At 58.3% G+C, this 27,576-nt stretch overlaps 1 protein-coding gene across 4 annotated transcripts in view; it reads right to left on the minus strand.

Annotated features, from left to right (window-relative positions):
• CARMIL1 (capping protein regulator and myosin 1 linker 1) overlaps positions 1-27,576 on the minus strand; it is a 57,202-nt gene that overhangs the window by 8,794 nt on the left and 20,832 nt on the right. For all 4 annotated transcript variants that reach the window (XM_084865596.1, XM_084865597.1, XM_084865598.1 and 1 more), the window contains exons 4-33: positions 27,182-27,241; positions 25,391-25,512; positions 24,478-24,575; positions 24,122-24,192; positions 23,675-23,748; positions 23,475-23,550; positions 22,720-22,808; positions 21,139-21,233; positions 20,501-20,587; positions 17,115-17,218; positions 16,368-16,445; positions 16,201-16,277; positions 15,790-15,894; positions 15,084-15,153; positions 13,456-13,537; positions 12,113-12,212; positions 11,971-12,025; positions 11,063-11,235; positions 10,876-10,944; positions 10,032-10,125; positions 9,542-9,640; positions 9,140-9,268; positions 8,741-8,872; positions 7,417-7,592; positions 6,859-6,946; positions 6,090-6,239; positions 2,844-2,910; positions 2,536-2,738; positions 1,481-1,584; positions 317-737 (exon numbers count right to left, since the gene is read on the minus strand). In XM_084865596.1, coding sequence (XP_084721722.1) covers positions 317-737; positions 1,481-1,584; positions 2,536-2,738; positions 2,844-2,910; positions 6,090-6,239; positions 6,859-6,946; positions 7,417-7,592; positions 8,741-8,872; positions 9,140-9,268; positions 9,542-9,640; positions 10,032-10,125; positions 10,876-10,944; positions 11,063-11,235; positions 11,971-12,025; positions 12,113-12,212; positions 13,456-13,537; positions 15,084-15,153; positions 15,790-15,894; positions 16,201-16,277; positions 16,368-16,445; positions 17,115-17,218; positions 20,501-20,587; positions 21,139-21,233; positions 22,720-22,808; positions 23,475-23,550; positions 23,675-23,748; positions 24,122-24,192; positions 24,478-24,575; positions 25,391-25,512; positions 27,182-27,241 — 3,348 coding nt within the window. The remainder of the gene's footprint in view (positions 1-316; positions 738-1,480; positions 1,585-2,535; positions 2,739-2,843; positions 2,911-6,089; positions 6,240-6,858; positions 6,947-7,416; positions 7,593-8,740; positions 8,873-9,139; positions 9,269-9,541; positions 9,641-10,031; positions 10,126-10,875; positions 10,945-11,062; positions 11,236-11,970; positions 12,026-12,112; positions 12,213-13,455; positions 13,538-15,083; positions 15,154-15,789; positions 15,895-16,200; positions 16,278-16,367; positions 16,446-17,114; positions 17,219-20,500; positions 20,588-21,138; positions 21,234-22,719; positions 22,809-23,474; positions 23,551-23,674; positions 23,749-24,121; positions 24,193-24,477; positions 24,576-25,390; positions 25,513-27,181; positions 27,242-27,576) is intronic.

The following is a 27,576-nucleotide window of genomic DNA, read 5'->3' on the forward strand; positions in this document are numbered from 1 at the left end:
GTTTAGACCGTGACGCCCTTTTCTCCACAGCGTCCGACCACAGGGGCCCAGGATTCCACTAATTCTAACAGAACACCTTGGCTCTCTTTCCCTTTGACTTTTAAATCTGGAATATCCCCAGGAAGGCTCTGGTCTGGAAAAGGGGACGACTCAGGACCTCAGTGAAACATTAGGACCTGCATTTCCACAATGAGACTGGCTTCAGCCGCCACGTGGCCGAGAGGATGGGGCGTCAGCGCGATGGGACCTCCACCGCCGACCGGGGCCGCGGCTCTCCCCGCGGACAAAACCCAGCGACGGCGAGTCCGGGGCTCACCTTGTGCGCGCCGGCCGCTCGCCGCCCCTGCTTGGCCTTCATCTCAGCCAGCAGGCCGCTGCCCATCACCTGGACGCCGTACCGCCGGCCACCCGGGGGGCTGCCCCTGCCGTCGCCGGGCTCCGGCCGCCCCGCGTCCTCCCCGTCTTCCGGGGGCTCAGGCGTCTGCGCCTCCTCTGTCCGCTCGGAGCTGCCGTTGTGCTCGGCCGGCCTCGCTTCCCGCCGGGGCGTGTCCCCTGGGCCTCTGCCCGCCCCTCTGGGCGAGGACGGCTCGTCCGCCATCAGGACCGTGGGCGGCCGCTCGGCCTTGGGCCGGGGCTTGATTAGGTTGAGGAAGCCGCTCCTCCGAGATTCTCTCTTCTTCTTCTCGTCACCCCCGTCGCCGAGGTCCTGGGCCTCGGGGCCTCTGGCCGATGACCTCCTGGGACACAGGGGAAGGCACCCTGCTGGCTTCACTGTAATCCAGGTTCCAGCAGGAGCCAGTCAAAACACAGACAGGGGCCCGGCGGGCATGGCTCAGGGCTGAGTGTCGACCTGTGAGCCAGGAAGTCAGGGTTCGATTCCCGGTCAGGGCACAGGCCCGGGTTGCAGGCTCGATCCCGTGTGGGGTGCACAGGAGGCAGCCCATCAGTGATGCTCTCTCATCATAGGTGTTACCCTCTCTCTTCCTCTCTCTTCCGCTCTGACATCAGTACAAACAAATTTAAAAACAAAACCAGCCGAAACCAGTTTGGCTCAGTGGATAGAGCGTCGGTCTGCGGACTGAAAGGTCCCAGGTTCGATTCCGGTCAAGGACATGTACCTTGGTTGCGGCCACATCCCCAGTAGGGGGTGTGCAAGAGGCAGCTGATCGATGATTCTCTCTCATCGATATTTCTCTCTATCCCTCTCTCTTCCTCTCTGTAAAAAAATCAATAAAAATTTTTAAAAAACAGAAGGCCGCTGCACCACAGACGCTCCCCGCCAGCAGGTCTGGGGGTGAGGCCAGGCGTTTGCGTCTCTAACACGCTCCCAGCTGATGGCCAGGTTGCTGGCCTGCAGATGACATCTGCAAACCCTCAGAGCCGTAAAGCCCGTTGGAAACCATCTACACGTGTGTGAAATAAATGACCTCAGCAGACACGTCCCAGATGACTGCCGTGACTTCTAAGCGGGTGAACTCACCTCCTGGTCACCTTCTTGGTGAAAAACTCGTCCACACCTTCGTCCACTCTCCCCATGAGGCCGTTCCGCTCGCCGTCCTGCGGGACCATGGTCGCAGCACTGACCTGCCAACCGGACGGCACCACAGTGACCGACGGTCAATGAATTCACAGACACTGTGGTCACGGTCAAGGCCCTGGGACCACAGGGCCAGTCCACACGGACAGAAGTCACGGGTTCAGGTATGACCGGGGCAGGAAGGACAAGGGAGGAACCAGGGCGCACCCAGGCCTGGCGAAGCCTGTGGAAGAGCCAGTGTCTCTACCGCCACCCGGCCGGCAGGGCTCAGGGGCTGAGCATCGACCTGTGAACCGGGAGGTCATGGTTCGATTCCCGTCAGGGCACATACCGGGTTGTGGACCCCACCCCCCATGCGGGGCGTGTAGGAAGCAGCCAACCCATGACTCTCGTTGATGTGTCTCTCTCCCTCTCCCTTCCTCTCTGAAATAAAGACATACACTACAAATGGAAAACCAAGACCAGCAGTGGGCATCGCTCGGGGGACGGGAGCATCCGTGTGCTCCCAAGGGCGCAGGGCTCCCACGGCCCGTCTCTGCAGGACAGGCTGCTTGCAAGCCCCTCATCACACAGCCAGTGTTGAGCGGTGGGAGACCGCGGTGACCCACATGGGCCTCCGTCCGACACAGGCAGGCCCAGGGCTGCAGCCAGGAAGCACCGGCAGGGGGCAGGCCCGGGAGGGGGCCCAGGCTGTGCACTGCGCACACGTCGGGGACAGCATTGTCCCTGCGTCCTGCGGCCACCCCAGGGAGACAGGGCCTGTGTGCACATGCATGTGCACATGTGTATGTCCACGTGTGTCCGTGTGTGTGCGTGTGTGCGCGTGCGTGTGCGCATGCTGGGGGAGAGAAATAGGCTGCAGCTCTGAGGACTGGCCCAGGAGGAAAAGGATGGCAGGGGTGCTCTGCTCCCCTCAACCAGGGCCCCCAGCAGGGCTCCCCCTCCCCCGGCCAGGGCTCCCCCCGGCAGGGCTCCCCAAAGCAGGGCTCCCCACGCACTGCTGCCTGCGTGGGCCGCTGCCTCTTGTTGCGCCGGGGCCGCAGCTTGGTGAAGTGCTCCAGCTTCCGGCCCTCCTCGGAGGGCAGCTCGGGGATGAGGCCGGAGCTCCGCCTCTCGGCGGGGCGGGGCGGGGCGGGGAGGGGCGGGTCCTCCACGTGGATGGGCACCTCCTCCAGGGCCTTGTCCAGGTCGAACTCCATTTCTGCAGGAAGACGCCGCCCGTCAGGAACATCCCCGCTCAGCGAGCAGCCCCTCGCGAGGCTGGCCCTCGCCGCCCGCCCGGGCCCTGCGGCAGGTGCACACTCACCGAAGGCCCGGGACACCGGCCGCAGCATCCGGCTGTGGATCGTCTTCCTCTTGGACTTAGGGGTCATCTAGCAACGAATCACAGGAAGCCCTGAGCCAGCGTCCGCCCACACCACCCCTGGACACGGGGCACAGGGTTCCACGCCACAGCGTCAGCCCCGCCACGTGGCCCCGGGCACGTCCCACCCCCACCTGGGGCCCAGGCGGGCTGCCCGCTTCCCAGAAAGTCAGCTTTCATCCTGCTGGTCCCCCTCCCAGACCGAGACCCAAACCCAAACCCAAACCACGGCCAGCGCCCAGGGCCCCTCCAGCCGGAGGCGCTGCGGGTCCGAGAAGCCGAACCGAGCCCGGCGTCCCCGCCTCCCTCCACAGGTGCATTTCCCCAGCCTGGCCTCAGCCCGTCTCTGCCCCTCGCCTTCCCCGACGTCTGTGCATCTGTCGTGCCCGTCCCCAGGCATCAGCACCAGACACTTCACAGACCAGTTTGAGGCTGAGCCCGCCAGCCTGGACAGAATCAGTTAGTTTCTAAAAACGCATTCTGAGCCATACGGGGCAACTTTCCATTTCCTAAAAAAATATTTCATTGATTTCAGAGAAGGAAGAGGGAGAGAGAGAGAGAAAAAAAAAACATCAACGATAGAATCATGGATCAGCTGCCTCCTGTACTCCCCTCACGGGGGATCGAGGCCGTAACCCAGGCCTGTGCCCTGATCAGGAGTCAAACCTGGGACCCTTCAGTCCGCAAACCAACGCTCTATCCACTGAGCCACACCGGCCAGGCAGAAGTAATTTTCAATTCACATCTTCAGGACACACGCGGAGCAACATGCTAACCCTTCGGCTGGGGCGTCTGACAGTCCCGCTCGATTCGCGAGCTGCGTTGTTTGGGAGACCCAGTGTGGTCACCGCTGCCTGCTCCGTCCAGGGCCCGCGGGGCGACAGGACGACGTCGGGGGACAGCCAGGCAGCGCGGAAGCCAACGGACACAAGGGCAGAAGTGAGGGCCGGGAAGAGCAGGCGGCCCCAGTACTCACATGCGTGCAGCAGAGGGTCTCCGTGCAGCAGAAAGAAAGAAGAAACGTGAACGAAGAGGAGACAGCAAAGGCGTTCCGAGGACGGGAGAGGCAGCGCTCGCCAGCAGACAGAGGGCCGCTCGGCAGAGCCTGGGCAGGGAGGAGGCCGCACGGGGTCCCAGGCCGTCACGAGCAGCATGGAGCAGCCTGACCCCGAGCCGCTGGGAGACGTTACCCACCGGCTAAGCGGGTGCAGGAGGCCCCTGGCCGACCCTCTGGGGACGGAGACAGCACAGCTCCCGCACCTGTCCTGGCCGGAGCTGGTCCGTAACGGGTGCGGACAGGGGCCTGTGGGCGTGTGAGCGTCCCCGGGGCCTCTGGTGCCCGTCTGCGCTCCCTGCTGCACTAAGGGAGCAGCTTTGCATCCCGCATCGTCACAGGAAGGACGGGAGGCCGGTTACCCAGGACACCTTGCCCCTGGGTGGGAGCTGAAAGGCGGGAGGGCCTCTACCTAACATTCTGAAGGCGTGTCCGGGGCTCCTCAGCCTGGGAGAGGAGGAGCGGGCCTGCCGCGAAGGGGCCCCCACGCCACCGGAGCAGCTGTGGGGAGGCCTCTCGGCACCGCCCGCGTCCCCTCCTCCAGACTGCCGAGGCCACGCCGTGCGAGGACTGTTCTCCAAACGCCTCCTTTAGGACCCGCCGAGTTAAGTTGGAAACAGCACGGAAGGAGGGGACGTTAGAATACATGCTCCACTACTCCCACGTGGAGTGCAATGCAGACTTCGGTCCCGTTAACAGGTTAACTACAGACGCAAACATGAGAGCGGTACAGCTAACTCCCACAGACAGTTTAGATTGCCTTTCTCTTTCTTTTTCTTTCTCTATTTTTTTTTTGTTTGTTTGTTTCGTTAATCCTTACTGGAATTTTTTTTCCTCATTGATTTTGAGAGAGAGTGGAAGGGAGGGGGAGAGACAGAGAGAGAAACATCAATGTGAGAGAGACACATGGGTTGGGTGCCTCCCAAACACCCTTGACCAGAATCCAACCGGGACCCTTCAGTCCACAGGTCAATGCCCCAACCACGGAGCCAGCGGTCGGCAAACTCATTAGTCAAAGAGCCAAATATCGACAGGACAACGACTGAAATTTCTTTTGAGAGCCGAAAACCGACTTCTGTGCATGGGCCACAAAGTTTCAATCACACTGCACGTATGCGCCCAAACGTGGTACTCTGTGGAAGAGCCACACTCAAGGGGCCGAAGAGCTGAGGTCTGCCCACCACTGCACTAAGCCAAACCAGCCGAGGCTCCCTGCCAGGGCCAATCACTGCCAATCATTCTAGCGAGGGGGCGGGGCCTCCCCATTGGTTTGGCTCCTCAAGGACAGGCCAGCAGAATCACAGTCCTACGGAGAGGAGAACCATGGCAACGGAGAAGCCTCCGGCCTCGGAGAGCGGCTCCCTCCGTGCACCGTCTCCTCCCGCTCAGCACCCGCCGCACCGAGCTGCTGCGGCCTCGGAGCCTCAGACGGGGACGAGGGGACCAGCAGGCAGCACTGACGGCAGAATGAGAACCGCCTCCTCAGAGCTGCCGCCGCCGCTGTGACCGAGGCGTGTGCTGTGGTGATGAGTGCACGCGGACGGCTCGTCCACCACTGTCTCCAGCCCACAGCCCCGGGGGCACGGCCCAGGTGAGCCAGGCGTGGCAGACGCACGGGGACGGCTGTTCCCAGTGGCACAGACACAGGCCTGCGTCACGGGGGACAGCACACACACCTGTCACTTGTGCTCTGTGCACATGTTCATCTGTCTTTGAAAAAAGGTTTTTGTTTATTACGAAACCGAGTACTTTTCTTTTTTGTTCATCCTCACCCAAGGATGTTTTTCCATTGATTTTTAGAGAGTGGAAGGGAGGGGGAGAGACAGAAGCATTGACGTGAGAGACACACAGGAACTGGCTGCCTCCTGCACACGCCCGACCAGGGCCAGGGCACCTGCAACCGAGGTACATGCCCTTGACCAGAATCCAACCCAGGAGCCTTCGGTCCATGGGCCGTGCTCTATCCACTGAGCCACCCGGCCGGGACTGAACCGTAGGTTCCATCAGCCTCACTTACAGCCTCTGTGCAGCGGCACATCTGAAAGCATCGTCTCCGGGGGCGTTTTGCTTGGCCTGGCTTGTCAGGGTGAGCCTTTCTATAAGAACCAGCAGCCTCGCCGAGGGCTGCATCTTACCAGGCAGGTGTCCAGGTCCTCCAGGCGCTCCAGCTCCGTGAGCTCCTCCACCATGAGGACCGGGGGCCAGGCCGGCTTCTCGTCCGCGGGCTTCGCATCCGCGGCCTCGGAGGCAGGAAGGGCCCGGCCCCTCCGGCTGAAGTGGTCGGACTGGGGGGTCAACACAGGACAAATCAGCCAGACACAGGGCAGCAGGTGGCTGGCCCCAAGAGGGTGCCGAGGGCTATGTGGACACCTGGGGTGGTCCTTCTTTTTTCTTTCACTTGATCTCAGAGGAAGGGGAGGGAGAGCGAGAGAAACATCGATGAGATCTCTGGCCGGTTTGGCAGACCGTCGGCCCATAGCTGTAAGGTCCCGGGTTTGATTCCGGTTAAGGCCACGTGCCTCTGTTGCAGGTTCAATCCCCAGCCCCGGTCAGGGCTCTTACAGAAAGCAACCAATCGATCTGTCTCTCTCATCGATGTTTCTCTCTGTCTCTTCCCCCCCTCCCTCCCACCCTCTCTAAAAATCAACAGAGAAATATCCTCGGTGAGAATTTAAGAAAATAATAAAAGTAAAATTTTAAAAATTTTTAATTTTAAATCTGTCTCCACATGGCCCACGACGCTGACCTGCACGGTGGACGGACAAGGTCTGGGGGCGGTCACTCGGGCCTTTCCCTGAACACCCCGGGAGAGGGCCGAAGGGGCGCGGAGGGAAAGGAGGGGGCGGGGCCTGCCGTGAAGCCGCAGACAGGGCTGGAGGGCGGGCCCGCGGGGTCCAGGCTCACCAGTCGGTGATGGCAGTGCGACAGGGCGTCCAGGAGCTCGTCCACGATCCGGTCGGACAGGAAGGAGGCCACGGTCAGCTTCACCTCGCTGTGGGCGGCCCGAGAGCACAGAGCATTTTAACTGAGGCCAAGGGGGCGCCACCCACCCCACGCCGCGTTCACCAGGCCCACGGGCGGCACCCGCTCTGCCGACGGAGGTGAGGACGTGTGCACAGGGCCCGGCTCCCAACGGAAGCCGAGGACACACGGTCATCACATCCTTCGCCACCTCAGCCGGCCCTGCCATCTCAGCCTCGGCCTTAGAGGCAGACCCGAGAGCATCTGCATAAAGGCCAATTGGCGTGATGGACTTCTTCTAATATTTATTTTTATTGATTTCAGAGGAGAGAGGAAGAAAAGAAACATCCATGATGAGAACCATGGACCGGCTGCCTCCTGCCCGCCCCACACGGGGATGAGCCCGCCACCGGCAGGTGCCCTGGCCGGGAACGGAACCGGACCTCCTGGCTCAGAGCCCGCGCCCCAACCCGAGCCCCGGGCGGGCGGGCGGGCGCCCACCTGATCTTGTTGAGGATGTCCACGCCCGACTGCTCCAGCAGCACGTTCTTCACGAAGGCGCGGGGCACTGAGAGCTTCTCGGAGCCGGCGAGGATCAGGTCCTGCCGGACGTGGGCCTTCTTCATCACGTGGGGGCACAGGCTCTCGGCCGCGTCCACCATGGACTCCAGCAGGGCCTGCGGTGCGGCGCAGCGCGGTGAGGGCGAGCCACAGGGCGCTGCTGTCGGCCTCCGCGCTCGGCCTCCCCCGCCCGACGTCACATGTAACCACAGAAGGCGGGTTCCCCAGAGCAGGCCCCTCTCTGCCTCGCACCAGGCAGGGTCATTCCCTCATCAGTGGGACCCGTCCGAGGTCAAGGTCATGTGGAGAGGTCCTGTCAAAACCAAAACGGAGCCCTGGCCGGTGTGCTCAGGGGATAGTGTCGGCCTGCGGAATGCAGGGTCTCGGGTTTGACTCGTTGAGGGCACATCCCTCAGCTGCAGGCTCCTCCTCAGCCCAGGCCTTGGTCAGGGCGCCTGCAGGAGGCAACCAATCGATGTGTTCCTCTCACATCGATGTTTCTGTCTCTCCCTCTCTCTTCTACTCTCCCTAAAAACCAGTGGGAAAACATCCTCGGGTGAGGATTAAAAAAAAAAAAAAGAAATGGAATTTGACAGGTGCAATCCAATCCTCTAAGAAGTCATTCCAAAACATACCAAGGAAGCTGAAAGGCAGTCACCCATGTTTGCCACCATGCGTGTGGGGGACAGGTGAATGCGCGCGCGCGCACACACACACACACACACACACACTCTCGCACACACACACACACACACTCTCACACTCTCACACAAACACACACACACACTCTCACATACACTCACACACACACACACACACACTCACACACACACACACACACTCACACACACACACACACACACACACACTCACACTCTCGCACACTCACACACACTCTCACATACACTCACACACACACACACACACTCACACACACACACACACACACTCACACACACTCACACACACACTCACACACACACACACACTCACACACACACACACACACACACACTCACACACACACTCTCGCACACACACACACACTCTCACACTCTCGCGCGCGCACACACACACACACACACTCTCACACACTCACACACACACACACACACACACACACACTCACACACACTCTCTCACACACACACACACACACACACACACACTCAGCCTATCCAGCACAGGCAGCGTGGCCCGGGCTGCCCTCACACACAGCTAAGCCGTGACCACGCCCTCCTCCGAAGGGGCAGAAGGCACAAACCTTTAGTTGCTCGTCGACAACCCTGGTGACCTCCCCGGCCATGGACTCCAGCGTCTCCTGCACGGGGCTGGACAGCAGGCCGCTGGCTCCCGCCCAGGACGCGCTGCCCACGTGGTACAGGTTTGGCAGCAGCTGGAAGAAAGGGCAAGAGCTGTCCACAGTGAAGTGGCCGTGGCCTGAGCACCAGCGGGAAGGAGTGGTCAGGACATAGGCCCCAGTGGGGGTGTGCAGGAGGCGGCCGATCCATGATACTCTCTCATTGATGTTCCTATCTCTCTCTTCCCTCTCCCTTCCTCTCTGACATCCATAAAAAAGTATTTTTTTTTTAAAAGGAAGCTGGAAACCGTTAACACACCATTTTCGCGCCCGAGAGGCCCGCGCAGCCGAGGGTAAACTCACCGTCTTGGAGTTCTTGGCGTCCCGCATGAGCCGCTCGGCCGACCACACGTCCTCCTGGACGGCATCGCCCCCGCAGTTCCGCAGGGAGTTGAGGTGATCTTGGACCTTCACGCACATCCTGTCCATCATCTGCCCGCACGAGGGAAGGACACCGGGGCCGTGCGCAGGAGGCGTTCGGACGGAAGGAAACAGCACAGTGAGGACGGAAGCCCTTCCCGGGACCCAGGAGGCGGCTCACAGCGCCTCAATGCTTCTGCTGGGTAAGGAGCCCTGGCCGTTATCCCGGCCCCGGGGAGTGACTGGCAGGGCTCTGGGTGGGTAGGGCCCCGGGCAGGTGGGTGGGTGGGCAGGTGGGCAGGCGGGGCCCCGGGCGGGTGGGCAGGTGGGCGGTGGAGGGTCCACCTGCTGGGTGGTGCTGGTGACGATGCCCTGCTGGAGGCGGTAGGCCTGCTCCTGCAGGTACTTCCTGGTCTCGTGGTTCCGGAGCAGGTAGTTTTCTATCTGGAAACAAAGCAGGTGCCTCTCAGGGTCACAGCGTGACCCCAACAAGCGACACGGGAACCAAAACACGAGTTCCACGCCCACCAGCGCCCTGACCGCAGGCTGGGAGGCAGGTGCTGCCCTCCCAGGGAAGCCCTGCCCCGGAAAAGGGACCGTGACCTCCCGGTTCGGGGTGGACGCTCAGCCACCCACCACGCGGCCGGCCGGGGAGGAATGGGGCTCGTGGGCACCGGCCACCGTCATGGGGCAGGAGCGGACACCGCCCTCCCCATCGGCACTGGGCCGGCCCTGGGACACAGGCCCACTGCACAGCGCCGTGTCAGCAGGTCGGACGGACGGACGCGGCTCCGTGTGAAGGTGTGTTCACGGCTGCCGGCTGCCGCTCCCGTACCTTCTGCAGAGCCTCCTCCGTCTTCTCGGGGTTCGTCTTGAGGGCTTGGGCGGCATCGTACATGGGGATCGGCATGAACCGCAGCGTGTAGTTCCTACGGAAAGGAGAAGGTCACGTTTCTTTAAAAGTAACCTCCTGCCCGGCCGGCGGGTCTTAGTGATTGAGCATCAACCTAGGAACCGGGAGGTCACAGTTCAATTCCTGTCAGGCCACATTCCCAGGTTGTGGGCTCCAGCCCATGTGGGGCGGGCAAGACGCAGCCGATCCATGATCCTCTCTCATCACTGATGTTTCTCTCTCTCTCTCCCTTTGTCTCTAAAGTCAATAAATCATTTTATTTTTAGAAAAGTGGTTGCAGTGGCTTTCTGCCACCCCCACACCTTACTCTTGAGCCACACGTCTCTGCCCTCCAGTCCCATTGGCCCGAGCTCACAGGCCTGCCGTCCCCACTGCATCTTCCCTCCGGGTCTCAGCTTCCTCACTCCCGAGTGCAGACTGCCGTCGCGGACAGAAAGCACACCCGTGGAGGCAGACTGTGAAGCCGCGGGAGGCAGCAGCGTCAGGCATGTGCCCACGTACAGACTCACACCCGGCACGCGTGAGACCAGCTCAGCCCTGCCTCCCAAGCCCAGCCACCGCTACGCCCGCCACACCCAGGGCTCAGAGACACTCCGGGGGGCTCAGAGGGACACTCCGGGGCTCAGGGACACCCCGGGGCTCAGGGACACCCCGGGGCTCAGGGACACCCCGGGGCTCAGGGACACCCCCGGGGCTCAGGGACACCCCCGGGGCTCAGAGGGTTGGGCCCGGGTGACTGTCTCCAGGGGGAACCACGAGCACCCACTTCTCCATGGCCACGGCTATGTCCTGGAAGCCTTGAGCGGAGATGTTGTTCTTGTCCCAGATCACCGTCCTGGAGGAGAGAACACAGACGATGAGACCCTTCGAGGGGAGGGACCAGCCTCCCGCTGACGAGGAAGCTCTTGTGGGCCCGTTGGGGTGCTTTCGGACGGTGCGGGCACCGGGCGCACCTGAGCTTGGTGTTGATCTGCAGCGCTTTGGCCAGCATCTTGGCGCCCATGTCGCCCATGGCGTTCCCGCTGATGTCCACTTTGGTCAGGGACGTGTTGCTGCCCAGGGCGTTGATGATGATGGTGACCTCAGTCTTGAGCTTGGAGTCGGCCAGGGACAGGGACTGCAGAGGCTGCGGGGGAACAGCACACGCTCGTCTCGGACGGAGAGCCGCCGGAGGGCCCACTGCACAGGGGCCTCCTCGGTCAGCTCAGCCAGGACACGCGGGGAAGGGGATGTGCAGTTCTGGCACAAAATGGACGTCGATGTCAAACAGACGGCACCTCCCTCGAAGCAAAGCCATGGGCGACACCGAGAGGCAGGTGCCAGCTCTGACAGGATGGCGTGACGAAGATGCCACACAACATCTCAGACATAAAGACGAGCTCAGGCCCAGCCGCGTGGCTCCGTGGTTGAGCATCGACCTAGGAACCAGGAGGTCACGGTTCGATTTCTGGTCAGGGCACAGGCCTGGGTTGCGGGCTCCATCCCCAGTGTGGGATGTGAAGGAGGCAGCCGGTCAATGTTTCTCTCTCATCGTTGATGTTTCCCTCACTCCCTCTCCCTTCCTCTCTGAAATCAATAAAAACATACTTTTTTAAAAGAGATGAGCTAAGGAGTCAATCTCTATTGCTTTTCACCTATTCGTTACAATCTTCCTTTAATTCATCACAAGTGGAATCAAGGGAGAAGCCAGTAAATTTTAAACGCCTCTCATCGCCGTTCCAAAGCATACGATTTATTCCATCTGTTAAAAAATGATAGAAAAGGGGCACCCAGAATGAACGGTGCGGAAGCCCCTGACCGCTAACCGGCGGGAAGAGTGAGAAGGGCACAGGAGACGCGGGCAGACGTTAGGACAGCTCACCGACTCCTCGTCCTGGATCATCTGCACCAGGCTGTCCAGCACGGGCGTCAGGTTCCTGCGGAGACGGGAGAGGCGGCGGAGGGTCAGCCCGAGGTCCCAGGAGGCTGTGCGCGCCTCGTCGCATGCACAACTCAGAACTTACTTGGGTTTCATGTTGGTGAAGTTCTTGCCCAAGGCCAGGTGCTGGATGGACCTGTTCCTGCTGAGCCACACGATCAAGGTGGAGAGGTCGGACTCCAAGCCTGGGGGGAGGGGTGAGGGTCAGGACGCGGCCGACGGACACTCGGCGGAACGCGATCCCGCAAGGGCGGCTCCCCGGGGGCCCGGGTCCTCGCGTCCAGGGAACGCTGTGCTCTTCCCCTGCCCTGTTTCCCTGGGAGAAACCCTCCACTCGTTCTCCAGCCCGGCCAGCACGGCGCAGGGGCTGTGCACCGGACTATGAATCAGGAGGTCAGGGTTCGATTCCCGGTTGGGGCAGATTCCTGGGTTGCGGGCTCGATCCCCAGTGTGGGGCGTGCAGGAGGCAGCCGATCAATGATTCTCATCATTGATGTTTCTCTCTCTGCCTCTCCCTTGCTCTCTGAAAGTAATAAAAATATGGACACAGACAATGGGGGAGGTGAGGGCCTGGTCGGGCCGGGTTAGAGGGGTTAATGGGGGAGGGGAGACGTGTAATTCTTTCAACAATAAAGGTTTATTAAAAACAAACTTGTTCTCCAGTCCCCTGCTCAGTCCGTGGGGGAATGAGGTCAGCGGGTGGGAGTGGAGAGCGGCCGGGGGCTCCCACGCTCCCACCTTGGTGAGACGCAGACGTCAGAACGGTGTCTGCGCAAACCGAGCAGGTGCCCACACACAGGCTGCGAATGTCTGCCGGAAACATGCCGGGAACACGCTCCGGATGCACACACCAGGGCTCAACCTGGTCCCCCTCCACCAAGAGCCCCAGGGGCTAGCCTCAGCTCTTCCTCTGATGGGCCTGAGGCCTTAACTGGCATTTGTGTCTGTTCTGTGTGTGTGTGTGTGTGTGTGTGTGTGTGTTATTGTTAATCCTTCCCCGAGGATATTTTTCCATTGATTTTGAGAGAATGGGTGGGAGAGACAGAGAGGGAGACATCGATGTGAGAAAGACATTATTGATTGGTTGCCTCCCGTAAGCGCCTGACCAGAGATCGAGTCGGCAACCCAGGTACCCAGGTACCTGCCCTTGACTGGAATCGAACCCAGGACCCTCAGTCCGAGAGCAGGCGCTCTACCCACTGAGAACCCCGGCCAGGGCTGAGCTGACGTTTTCTTTTCCTGTCCTGACTTTGCACTGTGGGCTCTAGGCCGGCTCAGTGAGACGGTTTGTTCCATAAATAAGCTCTATTCGCAAACGTAAAAGTCCACCAGACAGGCGGGGGTCACATCTCTTTGATGTCGGCCAGGTCGGCTAGAAGGTGCGGCCCTGAGAACCCTCCTAACCCCCCAACCCCCGCGGCCGCTCACCGTTGTCGGAGATGTCCAAGCTGGTGATGTTGTGGATCTCGGCAATGCAGCCCTCCAACACCTGTGCGCCCCCTGACCTCAGCTGGACAGACAGACAGACAGAAGGCACAGTCACCCGGGAGGCGTAGCCAAAACCGCGATGCGTCTTAAACTCGGCACCAAAGACAGGTCCAACTTGGAAACGTCACCGAAGCGACCCGGTGAGGAGCAGCACTCTCCTCTGCCGCCGTCGCCCTCCCACGTCACACCAGCCACAGCCTTCAGAAAAGCAGCCACGCAGCCCTGGGGGCTCAGCGGACAGAGCGTCGGCTGCAGACTGAAGGGTCCTGGGTTTGATTCTGGTCCTGTGCCTGGTGGTGGACTCAATCCCAGAGTGTGGCGTGCAGGAGGCAGCTGATCAATGGTTCTCTCTCATCACCGATGTTTCTATCTCGCTCTCCCTCTCCCTTCTTCTCTGAAATCAATAAAAATTATATTTAAGAATAAAAAAAGCCCTAACCAGTTTTGCTCAGTGGATAGTGTCAGCCTGCAGACTGAAGGGTCCTGGGTTTGATTCCAGTTAAGGCATGTACCTTGGTTGCGAGAACATCCGCAGTAGAGGGTGTGCAGGAGGCAGCTGATGGATGTTTCTCTCTCATTGATGTTTCTAACTCTCTATTCCTCTCCCTTCCTCTCTGTAAAAAAATCAATAAAACATGTTTTTTTAAAAAGAATAAAAAAAAATAAGTATTTTCTAGTGTCTTTTTAAATTTGTGCAAAAACGCTGATTTACGCTAGACTGGAACCTAGAAAACAACAGGTTCTTCACAACACACAGTTTTAAGTTATTACAAGAAAACCTCTACTTTCTATAAAGAGCAACGGAAACATTTCATTTACAAACATGGGACCTCCAGGTGACATGCGAGCGCTCGGCGCCATTTGTTTTATAAAAACCCTTAACTAGATGCCACCTGTGGCCTTTCCCCATGGAAGTGACATTTCCCAATTGCCAGACAGAATCCGAGCTATCGGCCAGGCCGGCAAGCGGCCCCCGGAGTACTTACACAGAGGCCCAGCTACCGGCAGCCGAGGAGAGAAAACAGAATGGTTATCGCTGTGAGGCGACTGAGAATCAAGGAGCTCAGTCTCTATCGATACACAATTTAAACGGCGAAGAGTCGGGAACAGACACTGCAACTCAGACGCGTTCCCAAGACAAAACTCAGACACGTGGACGGAAAGCAGTGCCTCTCAGGAGCCAGGGCGGGGCCTCACTCCGGGTACAGAGGCCGGGACACCCCTCGGGCTGCAGGGGCTGCGAGGGAAAGCCCTTTAAATGCACAATGCATGTGCCTTTCTCCCTCGCGCACCAGGTTCAAGCGCGTGGTGCCCCGTGGCCCCCTGCAGGAAGGCTGCGAGTCCACTGTGTCTCCTAGCATACGTAAGCCACTGGGCAAAAATGGGGATTTTTTTAATCATGAAAAGCGCACTTGGATGCGTGGTGATGGGGACCGTGGTGTTTGGATCAAACCCACAAAACGGAGCCCGGACCTTCCCGGACGCCCTTCCCTGCTCTGGTGATGCCGGAGCCACAGCCTCAGCTCTTCCCAGGAAAACAGGCGAACGGCAGCCGCCGGCGTCCTTACCTCGCAGCTGCTGAGGTCCAGGGAGACCGCCTTCAGGTTGCGGTTGCTGTTCAGGCTGAGCAGCAGCGCCCTGCGGAGGGAACGGGCCAGGCCACGCGTTGCTGGGCAGGTCTGTGCACCCCAAATGGAGCCCAGATGCACCCTGAATGGAGCCCAGAGGAGGGCGAGGGCACACGGCCAGCACCTCCCTGCTGACAATGACACTGCTGCTCAGTGGTTGGAGGGTCACCCGACACTCCCAAAGGTGATGGGTTGCAGGTTCAATCCCTGGTCAGGGCATGTAAGGGAGGCAACAAACGATGTTCAATCTTTCTCTCTCTCTTCCTCATTCCGTCTCCCTCCCTTCCACTCAATGGGCCCGGCCGGTGTGGCTCAATGGCTGAGTGTCGACCTATGAACCAGGAGGTCCCGTATTCGATTACCCGTTGGGGCACATGCCCAGGTTGCAGGTTTGATCCCCAGTGGGGGGCGTGCAGGAGGCAGCCGATCAATGGTTCTCTCTCATCACTGATGTTTCTCTCTCCCCCTCACCCTTCCTCTCTGAAATCAAAATGGTTAAAAAAGAACCATTTCCCTCTGTGCCCTGAAGTGAAAAGACAGCCCGTCGGCCTTGTGGGCCCTGGGGTTCTGTGGCCGCCCCTCCCCAGCACGCTGACACCCCCAGCGGGACTGGAAAAGCTGCGGAGAAAACGCGAGAACCACTCACTTTAAGGGCTCGGGCGCCAGCTTGGTGCCCGAGAGGTTGATGTGCGTCAGCGCCAGGGAGCTGCTGAAAAACTGCCGGAAGGAGGGCGGCACCTCCTTCCCTTTCCTGAAAGACAGACACGGTCACCTGGGGCCACCGAGGGCCACCCCTGCAAGTCAGCACCTGACTCCCAAAAGGGCAAACCGTATCCACAGGCTCTGAAATAGCCCACAAGTCAGTGATCTCTTCAGTAGGAATTTGAAGATAAAATAAATAGAATGGCCCAGCCAGCATGGCTCAGTGGGTTGAGCATCGGCCTATGAACCAGGCGGTCACAGGCCGCCCCCGTCCTCCCGAGAAACACCGGCCCGTTCCCTCTGTGGCCACAGCGTGACCATTGCCCGGAAGAGAGCCCGCGGCACGCGGTCCTACCGGTGAGAGAAGACGGTCCGGGAGAGGTTGAGCACGGCCAGGTACTGCAGGCAGCCTCGGAGCAGCGCCGCACAGACCTGGGGGACGAGGGCAGGTGTCTCCGGGCCGGGCCGAGGGGCGTGTCAGTGAGAAAGCCCTCGGAACCGCCCCGCAATAGAAGCCATTACCATGTCCAGGGCGCACTCGGTGCTGGAGAGATCCAGGTGCGTGAGGGCGTTGGGCTGGGCCAGAAAGCTGTACATGGGCTTGAAATAAAAAACAAGCAGCAAACATATTAGGATCTAGAAACACAAACACACACACACTCTGAAATACCCCAATTAGCCCAAATATCCCAGAATCCTCCTCCAGTTTTCCCAAGAGAACTAGCAGAATTTTATGTCATCATATTATCTTCCTTGAGGGAAAAACAAGTAAACAGATAAAAACCCAGAGAGTAGTTAAAATGATGTGTCAGTAAAACCAAGGCCGGACGCTGCACGTGGCCTCGCTGCCTGGTTACTCTGTTCGTCGCTCCGGAGCGGCTGACCACCTTCGCTGGACGACGGAGAGCCACCTGGTGGCCGTCGCCTCGCAAACATGAGTGCCTCCCGGGAGCAGGTCAGGGCCGAGAACGTGAACCTGAACCCCAGGACGGTCTCAGGCTCCCCTCCCTCTGTTCAACGCAATGACCTTTCCCTCTCTGGTGGCCGCCCCACCCAACGAGAGCCACCCACAGTCCCGGGCAGCTGAGACACAGCGGGTTTCGGGGGTCGTGACTTTAGGGAGGGCAGGCCCTGAAACCCCTACAGAGCGCCTCCGAGCTCAGGATGACGAGGCGAAGGCACCCCTCAAGGCAGCGAGGGCACGAGCTGGAAACCCGTCTGACACGCCCCAGGCTCGCGGGGCCCGGCGCTGGGCGGGCGCGCACCCACCGAGAGGTCGTCTCCGCGAAGGCTGTTCCCTGAGAGGTCCAGGTGCGTGAGGGCGGTGGCGGTCAGCGGGTTGGCACTGAGCGACTGAGAAAGGCAGTTCACCCCTGAAACGGCGAGAAGATTTGGCTCAGTGTCCAGGAAACAAAATGAGATCTAGGCCCGCCGGCCTGGCTCAGTGGTCGAGCGTTGACCTATGAACCAGGAGGTCAGGGTTTGAGTCCTGGTCAGGGCACAGGCCCGTTAGCGTGCTCCATCCCCAGTGGGCGTGTGCAGGAGGCAGCTGATCAGTGACCCTCTCATCCCTGATGTCTCTCTCACTCCCCCTTCCTCTCTGAAGTCAATAAAAACATATTAAAAAAGGAAGGAAAGGAAACCGAGGAGGCCCAGGGGCAGAGGGCCACGTGAGGGGAGAGCCGGTCGGGGAGCAGGCCTGCGAGCCGGGCAGGGCGGGGGCTCTAACGTGCCCTCCCTGTCACGGGACCGGGGCTGGGAGGGGTCACACCAATGGGAGCCAGAACATTCTGCTCACTCGCTGGGGTCAGTAGAGGTCAGACAGAGAATCGTGATCGTTCTTCAGACCACAGGACATGGGTTACTAGGAAGCATTTTGTGTTTTTACTAAAATTCCAAGGTCCTATTGTGCAATTTGGAAATATGGCTATTTCTAAATTGAGTATATTTTTCAAAAAATGCATATATTTGATCGGCTGCTTTCTGCACACCCCACACGGGGGATCGAGCCCAGGGACTGGGGATGTGCCCTGACAGGAATCGAACTGTGACCTCCTGGTTTGTATAATAGATCAACGCTCAACCACGGAGCCACGCCTGCTGGGCTCAATTGAATGTACTTTTATAGATTAAGTTGTGTTTCTAATTTTGCAGTAAAATGCTTGACTATCCCAGGCTGTCCCTGGAGACAAAGGGGCTTTATGCTCTGCCTCGGCCAGGATAAGGTCGGGGCCAGGCCGCCGGAGCCAGGAGAAGAGCTGGGAGTTACGAGCAAGGACGCCGGGTGTGTCCATCGAGTCCCGCAGCCACTGCTCAGGGGAGTCCGCCCTGGGGCGCAGGGAGGAGACGGGGACAGAGAAACACTTGAGGGGAGTTCAGGGAGGAAGCCGCGGCCACACTCATGAAGTGCGCATGAGATGCTCCCACAAGGCCAGGTCAGGTCCATGTCACAGACCCACCCTGTGCCCTCAGGCCCAGAAGCTCAAGTCCAGGATGAGGTCAGATAAGAGGTTTCCTTATCTGACAGACCCTCAGATCCTGAAGGACAGACAGCCCCGTGTACAGCATAGGCTCTGGGACCCCGGGCACCGTCTCAGCCTCCGCAGCCGGGCCAGCGAGAGGCGGTGAGAGCAGGACGAGCAGCGATGCCAGACGAGAGCCTGGCGTGAGAGGCGCGGATCTGAACAGTCTATCAGATAAGGAAACCTGGAAGGCCGACAGAGAGCTCGCTGTCCCGAGGCAACGCCTGCGAGGTTTAAACGGGTGGGGAACGTCCGGAAGCGGGCCGCAGAAGTCCCGAGAAACCATTGGCCTGGCTCTGCCCAGGCATCAGGGCCGAGTTAATTAAATAACTTGGCCAAACAGTGCAGCTAGTTTTTAGGTATGGCCCGAGAATTATGTTACAAACATCCAAATGGGCCCAGTTGGCTTGGCTCAGAGGTTGAGCATCAACCCATGAACCAGAAGGTCACTATTCAATTCCCAGTCAGGGCACAGGCCCAGGTTGCAGGCTCGATCCCCAGCGTGAGGCATGCAGGAGGCAGCTGATCCGTGATTCTCTCTCATCATTGATGTTTCTAATTCTCTCTCCCTCTCCTTTCTCCGCGATAATCAATGAAAATAAACAAGTAAATATCCACATGGCCCCTGGCATTCAGAAGGTCCCACCTGTGGAAATGGCCAGCCTCTGCAGCCCGCCCTGTTGCCGGGACTGTTCATGTATGTTCTGTAACAGAACAACTGAGTCCAAACATGCAGAGCACCCCAGACTCTCAAGAAAATCATGCAAAACCATGTGCTCAGTGAGCCTGACAAACCTTAACAAACAAACTCCAAAAGGAACAGGTCGGATTGGTCTCCACCGCACAACGCCCCCTTGGCAGGCGCCGGCGCTTGGCGGGCGGCCAACGTCTGCCCCGACTCCGGAGCCTCGAGCCCAGTGTCAAGCCGCTGGCCGGAACGAGGCTCCCCGCCCCTCCTGCTGCCCCTCCACAGGAGGCGGGTTCCTGGGCACAGGAGCAGCAGGAAACCCAAAAACCAGGATGGAAGAAGCCAGGCCGCTCCCAGCCCGCACTGAGCAGATCGCCGCGCTGGATGCGGCGCCCAGGGGCCGGGCTCCTGAGTCAGCGCTGGAGGCTCTGCAGCTGGAGTGAGGGCGGTAGACAGCCCGTGCCGATGCCTGGCGGTCGGCGGGACAGGCACCAGGAGCCTGAGAACCGTCTCCCGCCAGCATCTGAGGGGCGCCGTGGGGAGGGGAAAACAATCTTTCTTGAATTAGGGAGCTCATGCTCCCCGTCTTTTCCCGGAATTGAAATATAAATGCCGGTCAAACTGCACAAAAAGCTTACGAGGACCGCTTCATCGGAGTTACTTTGAAGCTGCAAGAACAAGGAACGCCTTTAAAAACTGTTTTGTCAGGCTGGCATGACTCACTGGCTGAATGTCTACCTATGAACCAGGAGGTCGCGGTTCGATTCCCGGTCAGGGCACAGGCCCAGGTTTCGGGCTCCATCCCCAGTGGGGGACATGCAGGAGGCAGCCGATTCATGATGCTCTCTGATTGCTGATGTTTCTATCCCTCTCTCCCTCTCCCTTCCTCTCTGAAATCAATAAAAAACTATCTTTAAAATCACATAAACAGGGAGACTGCTACGGATAGGGCAGCCGCGCTGAAGCTTTGGAGGAGTGGTCAGAGTCACTGGAGAAAGGAAACGGGAGTTGGAAAAATGCATACGCACATCAACATCTGGTCTACGACGTTTTTGAAAATGAGATGGATTTCCATAAACACTGCCTCTATCATTAGTCCAAGTGTGTACACACCTGTATTTTGACTATTTTATTGGTCTTTTAATCCTCACCCGAGGATATGTTTTAATTGATTCTTAGAGAGAGAGGAAGGAAGGGGAGAGAGAGAGAAACATGGATTGGCTCCTCCCGTACGTGCCCCAACCAGGGACTGAACCCCAAACCCAGGTGTGTGCCCTGACTGGGAATTGAACCTGCAACCTTGTGGTGTACGGGACGGCGCTCCAACCAAGCCACCGGCCAGGTGCTGATACGTATATTTAAATGTAGACGTATGAGTGAGTAATAATCCCAACTACCTAAGGTAGAGAACGTCACAGACATAGAGTTAATAAGATATACAGTACCTTTAGGTGACAATGAGGTTTTAGATAAATTTAAATGCTTTAATCCCTTTGGGAGTTTGGCAAATTGAACACTTAAAGAGGCCACACCTGAGAAAGGAAACAGAGAAGGGCATTGTGAGGCTTCCCAGTGCTCGGAATGGCACGTGTGTGCAAACGTGCCTCTGAGTTTTTCCATAAATCCTCAACACGTCCCCTCGATGGGCAGTTCTGTAAGTAATAGTTTCGACTCCGTTGGATTCCCTGTGGAATTCTCAGGGGCGGCCAGCAATGATATTTCCACCGAGGAGCCAACGAGAGCAAAAGCAGCCCTTAGAACGCAACACAGCCCGCCAGCAGGGCTCAGGGGTTGAGCATCGACCTTTGAACCAGGAGGTCAGGGTTCAATCCCTGGTCAGGGCACAGGCCCAGGTCGCAGGCTCAATCCCCAGTGTGGGGCGTGCAGGAGGCAGCTGATCCATGATGTTCTCTCCTCACTGATATTCCTCTCTCCCTCTCCCATCCTCTCTGAAATCAACAACAATTTTTTTTTTTTTTTTTTAATCACAGTTCAGCCAGGTCTGCTGAGCCTCCCGGGCCTGGCTGCAGTGACCTCCCCACCCCGCTCGCGGCCGGCAGCGCGGGTCCGAGACTCCAGGTACCTCGGTCCTCCAGCGCGTTGCCAGCGAGGTTGATGGTGTGCAGTCCTGAGCCGGGGTTGTGTGCGAGCGCACTGGCCAGTTTCTGTGCAAACTCTCTGCAGACAAACACAACAGTGAAAGGAACGACCAGTGTGCAGGATGGCTCACACCCTCACGGCTGGAGCGGCTGGAGGAGCAGCTGGAGGCAAAGCGACAGACGCCTTCTTCCCAGAGGAACCCACGTGCTGCTTATTCCTCAGCGCCCACTCTGTTTCCCACGAGGTAAATCCTCCTCAGAGAACCTGCAGGCACACCCAACGTGGCTCATTTCGATGGCCTCATTCCGAAGCAAAGAGAAAACCCTGTGATTGCCCATTGAAGACACGTTTCATGCCTGGCCGGCTGGCTCAGTGGCTGAGCATCAAGCTGGGGACCAGGAGATCACAGTCTGATTCCCGGTCAGGACACATGCCTGGGATGTAGGCTCGATCCCCAGTGTGGGGTGTGCTGGATCAATGATTCTCTCTCATCATTGATGTTTCTGTCTCTCTCTCCCTCTTCCTTCCTTTCTGAAATCAATAAAAATATATTCTATACATAAAATTTATGCCAAGTGTCCCCGAGGGAGTTCGATCGCCTGCTATGATGTGCACTGACCACCAGGGGGTGGCGCGGAATGAAAGAAGGCCCCAGCAGGCAGCAGGAAGGCCCCAATCAGCCCTGATCGCAGGCCAGGCCTAGGAACCCTACCCACGCACGAATTTCGTGCAACAGGCTTTAGTATATACGTAAGAAAGACATTTCAGGACGCTGTTGATAGCATGCATCGGCCCCTCCATAACGTGGAGCAGCACCCACGAATGCAGACCCAGCTGCTCTCGTTGTGGAGTTTAAAGGCTGCAATTGTCAGCATCTTCCTTTAATGAAAATTAAAATCGCTATTTTAGATGTGTTCCACTTAAAATAACGCACCGAGGGCTGTGATTCTGAAACTGCCACCCCTCCCCACTTAGCAGTGGAGTCTGTGTCTAGCAGATTCCAGCTCCCACACGCCCCACACAGGATCTCGGAACCACGAGGTGCAGACGACGTAAGTGTGAATCAGAAAAGGGAGGCCAATAGCCAACCCGACCAAAGCAGAGTGTAAAACAGCCAGCAGGCGGCTGTTCCTACAGCTACCGTCAGTGACACGGTCACCACGGCCCCAGAGCACGGAAGATGCTTTCTAAGCACTTTCCATACTACCTCACTGACCCGGAGCGGTAATTTTATAAGGAAGGAGCTAATATTATGTCCATTTCAAAGAGGCAGAGACTGAGGCATGGAGCCCAAACAAACTGCCAAGGCCACAAGGTGTCTGTCTGGCTCAAGGGCCCACACACAGGCACCACCAAACACACCCTGTGACACAACAGCAAATGACGTCATGAAATCCGTGACCTCTGTGGCAATGCTAGGGATCCTGGGAACTTTTTCAAGAAGGGAAAACAGCACGTTCTCTATGTGAGGGGCCCACCTTTTCGTTTTAACCGTATCTTAACTTTAGAGGAAGTGGCAAGATGTTCCAAAGCCACCGAGTCCCGTGTGCAGGGAAATACTCACATCCTCAGCCCAGCGTTTTCCAGCACCAGCTCCTCCAGCCGACTGGACCTGCTCACCACCCTCAGGATCTGCTCACACACGTCGGAGGACTGCAACACAACACACGCGTTAGCTGCGCCGCACGCCTGCCACCAAGCTCGTGTCACTGTTACAGCCTCCGCAACACCGTATGGCGTCAGCCGTCCGTGCACACAGTCGTTCACCCTGAAAGCCTAACGGAGCCCCTCACGAGGAAGGCCTGGGAGACAGTGACATAAAGCACAACGTCCCCGCCATCAAGAGCGGACCCGCAGCGGGTAATTGGACAAGAGAACACACAATCTGGTAGAACAATGAACTGGCCTTTTTGGTCACGGTCTGGGCACAGAGGTACATCTCACCCCGTCCTGGGAGAGCAAAAAGAGTTCCCCAAGAAAAGGACACGCAAAGGGGAGAATAAAAGCCAAAGGGCAGTGATGATGGCGGTCATGCTCATCTGCTCTCTGTGCAGGCGGAACCCGAGCCGTTTCTGCCAACAGGAGTGGGCACCCAAGGCCATGCGCCTGCGTCTTTCTTGCCTGATTCGTCCAAACTGCCCAAAGCAGCTGAAAGTGCGAGGAAGAACTTGTCTAAAGCATCTCACAAACAAGAAGATGTTCCACGGAACACTTCTGGGGAAAAGCTCCCAAGAAATAAACATGGAGGCAGCGCGCCAGCATATCGGCAGGTGTTTGAAACCCAGCCTCCCGTGCGCCACGCGCTCACCCCCCACTCACCAGCCTGAGGTCCTTGGAGGACAGCTTGGAGAACCACTGGTTGTACTCCAGGGCAGCGATGATGGGGATCAGGTCCCTGGGAGCAGAAATCACAAAGCCCGCGCTCTTACAGCAGCAAGAGCCACGCCATCAGCGCCCCCGGCTCAGCAGCCGTGCGGCCCCGGCTCCGAGCTGGTGGGAGGCCAGAGGGAGGCCCTCACCTGTGGTCCAGGTGACTGAAGTCCTGCAGGTTCAGCTCCCGGGTGTCTTGCGTCAGGTAGATCGTGTCCACATCCTGTTGGAAACACAGCGCAGCCGTGTGAACAGGCCGCGTCGGTGGCGGAGGAGCGAGAGAGACGCAGAGGCAGACAAGGACGCGGGCGGATTCATTTGTGATCTGAGCAAAGACTGAGCAACAACAAAGGGCGGGAAACAGAGAAACAAGCACAGACACTGAAATAGTGTGTGTGTGTGTGTGTGTGTGTGGTGTGGTGTGTGTGTGTGGTGTGGTGTGTCTGTGTGTGTGTACTGTGTTGTGTATGCATGTCTGCTGGTATGAGTGTGCTGTGTGTCTGTGAGTGACTGTGTAAGTGTGAACAGGTGTGTGTTGTGCATCTGTGTCTGTGTGTGTGCATGTGAGTGTGCACACTGCACACATGTACACTCACCCACTGCACTTCCTCCCTGTATGGGAAGCCCAGCCAGTCGCAGACACAGGCGTACATCTGTGAAAACCCGCCTGGAACAAATAGAAACAGAGGTTTTCGGGGAAGCGACTGTGAAGTTGAAACTTAAAAGCTCCCACACGACCGACGCTCCTTCTCTGCTTGGGAACCAGGATGCCCTCGTGCGGGCGGGCGGACAGGCGGACAGGCAGGCGGGTGTGGGGTGTGTAGCAGCCTCCGTACCACCGCCCGCCGATTACAGCTCCCGCTGACCGCACCCGCATGCACCCTGGGCTACACCTCCCTCACCGCCTGGCGGGGCCTCCCCGCAGCCTGAGCGCCGCTGGGAATGTGCTCACCGCAGGGGCCCTGCTCGGCCGCCGGCTGGCTGTCCCACTCGGCCTGCAGGCTGGCCAGCCGCTCCGACGGCTCCATGGACACCCTCTTCATGATTTTCCTGAGGACCACAACAACGAGGAACGTCAGAGTGCGGGTGTTTTGGACAGACTGCACGCAGAAATCTATTTTCTGAGAAGCCTTTATTATTTTATTTTTCAACATATTTTCATTGATTTCGAGGAGGAAGGGAGAGAGAGATAGAAACATCAGTGATGAGAGAGAATCATCGATCGGCTGCCTCCTCACACCCCTCACTGGGGATCGACCCTACAACTGGGCATGTGCCCTTGACCGGGATTAAACCTGGAACCCTTCAGTCCGCAAGCCGACGATCTATCCACTGAGCCACACCTGCTAGGGTGCCACACGTGTCTGAGTTTTCTTCACCAACCATGTCCTCCTCATCACTTCACAACCGGGCATTCACCACTCCCTCCTGAACCTGGTGCCATGCAGGTCAAGACCGCCTCTGCCTCTCACAGTGCCAACCCACCAGACAGCTCTCCCCCGAGTGTGCCCATTGTTCTGCCCCAAGCAGCCTGATGCCGACCCACAGTGGACAGCTCTGCCCGAGCCTGCCCGATGCTGACCACTGTGGACAGCTCTGCCCGAGCGTGCCCGATGCTGACCATAGTGGACAGCTCTGCCCGAGCGTGCCCGATGCCGGGTCACTGCGCCAAACCCTCTGGGCTCTGGGCTCCCGGGAATCTCACCCACCTCACTCTGCACTCTCCTCCTCGACTCGACCTCTACACCTGGGGCTCCCTGTCAGGACCCTTTCTGTCCAGGGACCTCGTCACAGGAAACCTCAGCCGGGAATCAGGGGCCAGTGAGAGGAGGCCAGCCTTGCCCCCGCCCCTCCCCCGGACTCACACGGGAGACAGGCCGGGAAAGATCCTCCGCAGGCAGGAGCCCACGTGGGCCAGCACCTCACTCACGTCCTCGGGCGCGGCCATCCTCAGGGACAAGCTGTACTTCTCGGTTTCCACGGCCATCTGCAGGGGGAAGGGCGGGGGCCCTTAATCACCACCCAGTGCCTCGCATGTGTGAGTGTGAGTAACAGAAAAGAAGGCCCTGTCCGGCCCACGTGGCTCAGCGCTTGATCATCAACCTACGAACCAGGAGGTCACGGTTCAATTCGCAGTCAGGGCATATGCCCGGGTTACAGGCTCCATCCCCAGTGAGGGGTGTGCAAGAGGTAGCCAATCTGTGATTCTCTCTCATCACTGATATCTCTCTCTCTCTCCCTTCCTCTCTGAAATCAACTTTAAAAAATTAAAAAAAGAATGAGGCCCTGAGGGTGGAGGATGGGCGGGAGGTCCCATGCCAGGCAGCAGCAAGCATGGCGCTGGGACCCAGGCTCCTGACCCCCTCAGGGCTGCTGGCAACGCAGTGGCCTCTGGAAGCTGCTTCTCAGCCCCCGTTCTGGAAACGAGTCCTGTCTGGAATATGCTCGGTTACCCAGACCCTGAGAAAACCGCTGAGTCCCTTTCGACCTCACTTCCCGACCTGCTCTAGAAAGCCGCTTGTGAATACATGGTAGAATTTGTACTCCTATATATATGTGTGTGTGTGTTTGTGTGTATGAATATATATATATATATGGAAATTCATGCAGTGGGGGGAAGGGAAGGGGAGTCTGTCAGCCAGGCCTGCCTCCTCTCACAGTCCGGCAGCCCTCAGGGGCAGGAGGCAACCCAGCAATCAGGGGAAGATGACGCCCCCACCACACCTCTGCTGCTGCCACTGCCGGCAGCGCAAGCCTCAGCCAGCCCCGGTTACCTGAACCTCAGACCTAGCCCTGGGCGGCTGTGTAGCCACCATATGAGACTTCCCTAAGTCTGTCTGGGGGGGAAGGGGGGTGTGCAGGAGGACCAGAGGCCCCCTGCAGGGCTGAGGGGACTACAGAGGCAGGCACGTGCAGCAGCCGGCCTCGCCTCCCCCTACCCCAGTGGGTGCCACCATCTTGTGAGGGTGTGAGGGTTAATTTGCATACTCCTATTTGAAGACTGATTTCAGAAAGGAAGCGAGAGAAACATCAATGATGACAGAGAATCATTTATCAGCTGCCTTCTGCACACCCCACACTAGGGATCAAGCCTGCAATCCGGGAACATGCCCTGACCAGGAATCCAACCGTGACCTCCTGGTTCATAGGTCAACGTCTACCCGCTGCACTGCACCGACTGGGCGTTAACTAGTTGTTCCCACACAATTACGGAGGTTTTCCTCACTGGAACCCTGCCCACAAAGCTCCTTCAGCTTCTCTTCGCAACCTCCGGGGTCCCTCATCTTGCTTTTCCACATTCTCTCAAGAAACGTTCAACAGCCGGGACCGGTTTGGCTCAATGGATAGAGCGTCGGCTTGGGGACTGAGGGGTCCCGGGTTCGATTCCGGTCAAGGGCATGTACCTTGTTGCGGGCATATCCCCAGTAGGGGGTGTGCAGGAGGCAGCTGATCGATGACTCTCTCTCATCGATGTTTCTAACTCTCTCTCTCCCTTCCTCTCTGTATAAAAAATCAATAAAATATATTTAAAAAAAAAAAAAAAAAAAAGAAACGTTCAACAGTGAGACCCACCAGAGGGCGTTTCACAGTCTTAGACCCTCAGGGGAGGGGATGACCCCGCGGTCCCGCCCCCGGTCTCCATGGCGCACACTCACCTGCGCGGGCTTGCTGCACGAGACGCCCTGAATGTCCAAGTAGCTGAAGGTCAGCTCGAGCTGCAATGAGGGGACAGGGGGACACAGACCTATGATCAGGGCTGAGAGCACAATTCAAGGTGAAAATGGTGCAGCCGGTGATGCACCAGCAGCCGGAGGTGGGCTGGCGTGTGTCCGTCCATCCCCGAGACGGCCCTCCATGGAGCGTATTTCAGAAGAGCACATTGTGCGTCCTCACGGGAAGGTGCATGTGGGATTTAAGTTTCCTCCTGGGACAAACCCACTGGGAAGTGTTAGTATTTCTCTTCTGGGTTTCCATTCGTTTGGAAATGAAGATGTGAAGTGAGGCCTCTAAACCCTTTTTTTTTTCTCTTTATTTCAATGTTTGCTTCGGA

This window comes from Pipistrellus hanaki (assembly GCF_964339955.1).
Source record: "Pipistrellus hanaki genome assembly, chromosome: 18".
In the NCBI taxonomy this organism is placed as follows: domain Eukaryota; kingdom Metazoa; phylum Chordata; class Mammalia; order Chiroptera; family Vespertilionidae; genus Pipistrellus; species Pipistrellus hanaki.